The following is a 6,000-nucleotide window of genomic DNA, read 5'->3' as shown; positions in this document are numbered from 1 at the left end:
AAAAAAAAAAAAAAAAAAAAAATGCTAAGCGATTCTTATGAAGACTTATTTTCATACATAATGCAGCTGTTTGATAATTTTCTTAAATGCTCTACTACATAATTTAGTCCTAACTCTACCAACAATGTATCAACATTAAGAACCAGTCTTTTTTTGGATGTGACAAAAAATAATTTCTTCATGAGAAATAAATCTCTAATTTAACTTTTTGGTATTTAACCTTTTAGCATTCAGATTACTCTGTCAAATGTAATGCTTATTTATTCATACGGTTTTGAATTAATTATGCACTATTTTCAGTGGCTCAACTGTTTATTTTCACAATGACATTGTACATAAAAGAAGACATATATGACTGATTTAAGTGCTAGAGGTTTAAGCCAGTTAAGGTTTGCAGTTTCAAACTAACCACTAGCTTTGTGCATTAACTGAATTCCGCAGGTTTATCTCTTCATAAAATAATCACATGAATATGAATAAGTACTGATTAAAAAGAGTCATCACACTGAAGTATCTTTAAAAAACATCTCAGTAAAAAATTACCTGTAAAACAAAGTCTCTTCCTCTGAAATCAGCAATAGTTCGTGGTAATCGCGTTCGGCCCCAAACAAATCGCAAAAACAAGGACCTCTCAGTGTTAGTAAATTCTTCCATTACTGCCCAGAACCACTGTATTAGAGGTGCAGTAGCATCTATACCTTTATATGTGGCCACTGATTTCAGCAGAGTCAACGGTATATCAGGACTGCCACACACCTATTTGAGAATTTAAATTATACAACAACAACAACAACAAACTGGAGTTCTTGGCAAAATCAAGAACTGCAATAACAATAACATTAAACTGATAAAATATAATTGATATTTAAGCAATTGACATCAATATACAACATTAATCTCAGAAAATAACAATGACTTAACTGGTATTTAAATAATCAACATCAATATGCAACATTAATTTCATAAAGTAACAATGATTTTTAACAGGTATTTAAGCAATCATCAATATTAACCTCAATATACAACAGGTAAGAAGGATAAACAACAATATTAATCCTGGTTTGATTTTAACACAAATGGGAAAGACCAAACTAGAGATTTTGAGAGCATCTAGTCTAGCATCTTCACCAAATGTGCTAATGTTACCACTCTTTAAACACAAAGTATTAATTAAGTGTGAAAATGAGCATTAATGAAGAGTTAAGAAATATAAATTGCCTGACAACATAAACATCTTTGCTAACATTTATGTATATAAAAACCAATTTTGAAACAAAAAAACAAAAACAAATCAACACAAAAAGAAAAAAAAAACAAGCTTGATATAAACACTAGTATATTTGAAATTTTAAAAAATACAGATTATGAATAGATTGAGTTAATGTTGTTTTCCAAAAAAAAAAAAAAAAAAAAAAAAAAAAAAAAATCATTTAGAACATTTAAACAGTAGCTACAAATATTTTTTCCCCCTTTCTAGTAATGTTACATACAAGTCAGTGTGCAGTGCATTACTAGAGAAGGTGGCCTTCAAATTGAAATGGCATTATCTAAACCCCCTCTATTACCAAATTTATTTTGAAAAAGACTGCCTTTGTTTCAATTAATTAAGAAATTGAAGAATTAAATAAAAATAACTGCCAGTATTATGTTGGTGTTTGGAACATAAGAAATATGAATGGAAGGTCTTAATTTAGATTGCTTTAGAAGTTTCTTTCATAAGCCAAAATCTAAGGCAGTTTGATATCAAAAGGGTTAAGAAATGTGGAATAATTTCAGCATGAAATTAACAACACAATATTATTCAGCTATAATAATCCAGTCAAAGATATTACAGTTTAAAATTAAAACATAATTCAAATAAAATTTTTCATTCAAACATTGGTTATATCGGAATTTTATATTAAAATTATGGTTAATCAAGGGAACGCTCTGAAAGTTCTATAGTGATATCATAGAAATTAAACAAATCGTCTTTGGAGATGTCATCACATTTGGTGTACTACTATCACTAATGACTCACATAATGCGGGCTACCACATCACATCCATACTCATAGAAGCGGTTTAACAGAATAATTGTTATTTCAGCTAATAACTAGTTGATTGTAAACAAATAGAATAAGCAGAGTAACGAGAGCCATAATACAATGACAAACAGTAAGACCCTAAATCATTAACCAAAGTTATAATTAAGAGACAAGAATTCTAATTGTCAAATAATGACCGGAGAGAATTATCCAAATTAAAATTGGACCAAAACTTAGCTGGAGAGATGCAAGTAGTATGTGGAATAAGCTAGATCTCTGGTTGCTATGATAACAACTCTAAAACATATTAAACCTACTCAGTGGAATACATAACAATCAAGGCCAGAGAATTATTTGGTGTGGAAGCAAGAATAAGCCTGATGTTTCTTAGTTATGGTAACAATCATTAAACTATTTTCATACCAAAAACTTTATATTTTCTGAAACCAAAACCATACCCATGGTTGCTGAAAGTCAGATTTACATCCTCCTTGTATACCACCATTTCATTTTAATTTTTAATTCATTAAAAATTTCAGGAGTTGTTCCCCTTCCCTCCTTTTGACAGTAATTTTCATTAATACTAATGACTTTGTTACATTACCATTTCAATTAATTCAAAAGTTATTAGTGGTAGCCTGTTTTCAACTACACTCTTCATAATCTTTAAAGTTCTTTGAGACTGTAGCAGCAGCATGAGCACTCTTGAACCTTAGTTGCTCATATTGTAGCTTTTTACTTTTAACTACCCATTTTGCTTCACCAGGTGATGGTCAGATCCACTTAGTTTTGCTTGGACTGCCCACGTCTTTAACATGATGGATTAGCCTAGCGTCTGTTTATCAGTTATAAAATCAGAATTTCTGGCCCGCTAAGTCCCAAGAGAGGAGAGTCTTGCTACGAGTGGCCTGGGACCTTGACATGATAACAATTTTGACTTCAATTACAGTTTTCAGTTTGAACCAATTTCAAACCAGAATCCTAGATATTATGCTTAGTGTCCTACCAACATTTGAATAGAACCAGAATTATTGTGATGTTGTATTTCAGGTTTTTCTCTAACATTCATATCTACATTTTGATGAACATTTAAAATCTATGTTTTGACAATTGAATTGTCTTACCAATTTGTTATATCAAATTTTAGCAGTTGTAATAAATGTCTCCTTATGGTCTATTGCAATTGTCTCTGAATTCATTTAACACAAGACATATACATATCAGAGCTTCTGCAATTCATATATCCACATACATATACCTATGGCGTCAAGACTAATAAAAGTTAAGATGAAATTTTATTAGGGCTTAATGAACTCTATTGTATCCTACTAATTAATTAGATATATTATAGATTGCCAGATGAGTGTGCATCATTCATTACCACCAAAGTTTCCTAGAGCCGATTATAAATATTTAAGCACGGAGCTTCTTCTGAAGTCTCAACTATGCATAACTCTATAAATTACACCCGCTATGGTGCCTCAACCAAAATAATTCCATGTTAGAGGTCCAGAAGGTCAACACACCTTTGGCCTTGTGTCTTTGTACATTATCAGCATGTCTTTTACAAGGGGGTGCTGAAAAGTTCCTGGCTTTGGGTAAAAGAAAATACAAGAGGATCAGTTAATTATGATTTTATTTAACATATTCCCCTCTCAGATTCACACTTATTGCAGTAGGCCTTCAGTTTTTCTAAATCATGCCATGTAAAAAGCACTCACCCCACTCTGTGGAGTGGTTGGTCCTAGGAAGGGCATCCAGCCATAAAAGACCGCACCAAAACTCCTATGAAGTTGTCCAACCCATGCCAGCATGGAAGGAGGAGGTTAAATGATGATGATGACGTAAAAGAACTTGGAAGGTTGGGCTTCCAACCATGTCTTTTGCAACACCCTTAAAAATAGGAACGTTTCAGCACACCTTTTCCCCTGCTGTTTTTCCAACTACCTTGAAGTTACCTCTACCCCTTTATTAACCATATTTCTGTTGACTTAGTCTTTATTTCAATTTATTTTGAAAATGATGAAGAATTTAGCAAAATAACTCATTTATTAAGCTTGGAATGAAGTGACATGAAATTTTGATGGAAGGTTTTCATTTAGATTACTTTAAAACAGGAAGTATCATAGAATTAGGAGCAATCACAGGTGGGTTTAAACACACTTTGGATTACATAGCCAATGATTCTGCTTTGGCTAAAGCTCCCTCTCATAAAAGAGAATTGCTGGACAATTGCAGTAGAATCAAAGTCATTGTTTGCGAAATAAAAGGATAAAAAATGTCTATCTGAATATTTTCTCTAATATGAACAATAACATTTTCCTCCAGTATTACCAATGTTTTCTGAAAGAAAAATTTTACTTTTACATCAAGTGATCAATCAGTTGTTCAATACAAAACAGAAACAGCAAAAACTTCTTTTTATCTTGCCACCATTAACAGCAATAATTCTTATTTATGACGATGATGCCTCATCTCCTCGGGTTAATAGAAGCCAGCTTGTAATTCCATCAGGACTGTAGTCTCATCAGCTAATGCACGACATCTCACTTGTCTCCCGAGGATATGCAGATTGTGCTCAGCAGGAGACAAGTCAGATGGTCGTGCATGCTAGTAACATTGTCCTATGTTGTTCCTAGCCAATGACATTCTTCATAAATTCATGCAAAAGATGCTTGAACAATTAATAGAAACTGTACCAAGGCAGGGTAAGGGGTGGAGAGTACCTAATTATCTAAATTTTAATTCAACCCCATCACAGGCTAAAGTTATTATAGATATATATATGTGTGTGTATGTGTGTGTGTGTGTGTAAATGTCAGACAATGAGAATGAATGCTCATCACTGCATTGGTGGATAGATTTTTCTTATTTGTGTATTATTAATTGGACTTATGTAGCTATAAGACAACACCTTAGCACTTAGATTACTTTGTCAAATGTAAATACTAATTTATTCACATTCTTTTAAATCAATCCCACATTATCTAGCAGCTTTGAGCTATCATTGAAATCTCAAAACGACAAGATAATCCATAATTCTAAACAATGTAAATAAAAAAATATTACATTTGATGGAGTAATCTCAATGCTTAAACTGTCAGAAAATTTATGAATGTATTTATTGCAGAACCTACTAGAAATACTTCAGAATAATGGCATAAGTTTATTACTTAGATGCAAGTAGACTTGTAGTCATAGTGTGCAACGCTAAAGACAGGTAGCTGCAAGCATCAGCTAACCAAACACTATGCCATTGGAATTGGACAGATTTAATTTGGTGCTTAGTTTAATGCCACAACTCAGCTGTGTCTTTGGTGAGGTTCATTCAGCTGAAAAGCATTAAAGACCAGGCCTCTGGATTGACATCTACAGCGGTCCTGAAAAAAAGGTCATAGATATTGACCTTCTACCAAAAAAAAAAAAAAAAAAAAAAAAAAAAAAAAAAAAAAAAAAAAACCCCCAGTCCATCTTTATTTTTGGGAGAGGTATCAAAGACCAATATATTTTCTCCCTTCTAAGATGGTAGGGTGTAATCCGATCACTACTTTTAGGAAGGCAAGTACATAGAGGCTTCCTTGTTAAGTTTTAGCCCATTTTGCACAAGCATAAATTAATTTTAACCCTAATCTTTTACTATACACAGAATGTCCAGTGATTAAAAAGAGTTTGAAAAATATTTGAATGCTAATTAATTAGTAACTATCTGCATGCTTTAATTGATACGTGATGGGGAAGTAACATAGCTCATAAGGAGGGACTCAGTAGAAAAGAATAACAAAATTGTTCAAAGTTGATTATCCATGTTGAAGTTTCGAAAGCTAATGCACGCCATCTCACTTCTCTCCCGAGGATGTGTTTTGATTAGCCTTGCAGGAGTTAAGTCAGATGACTGTGCATGCAATTTATACATCTTTTTCTCCCTCTTTTGCTTGCCTTTGGTTAAATCTCCCTAAAGAATGCAACAAATATGT

General features: G+C 32.5%; 1 protein-coding gene across 4 annotated transcripts in view; it reads right to left on the bottom strand.

Moving 5' to 3' along the window:
- Nucleotides 1–6,000, bottom strand: part of LOC106884435 (E3 ubiquitin-protein ligase HERC2) — a 265,512-nt gene that overhangs the window by 1,150 nt on the left and 258,362 nt on the right. For all 4 annotated transcript variants that reach the window (XM_052973690.1, XM_052973692.1, XM_052973693.1 and 1 more), the window contains one exon: nucleotides 544–756. In XM_052973690.1, coding sequence (XP_052829650.1) covers nucleotides 544–756 — 213 coding nt within the window. The remainder of the gene's footprint in view (nucleotides 1–543; nucleotides 757–6,000) is intronic.

Source organism: Octopus bimaculoides, chromosome 16 (genome assembly GCF_001194135.2).
Source record: "Octopus bimaculoides isolate UCB-OBI-ISO-001 chromosome 16, ASM119413v2, whole genome shotgun sequence".
Classification (NCBI taxonomy): domain Eukaryota; kingdom Metazoa; phylum Mollusca; class Cephalopoda; order Octopoda; family Octopodidae; genus Octopus; species Octopus bimaculoides.
The sequence above is the reverse complement of the archived record's forward strand: the minus strand, read 5'-3'. Positions and strand labels throughout refer to the sequence as shown.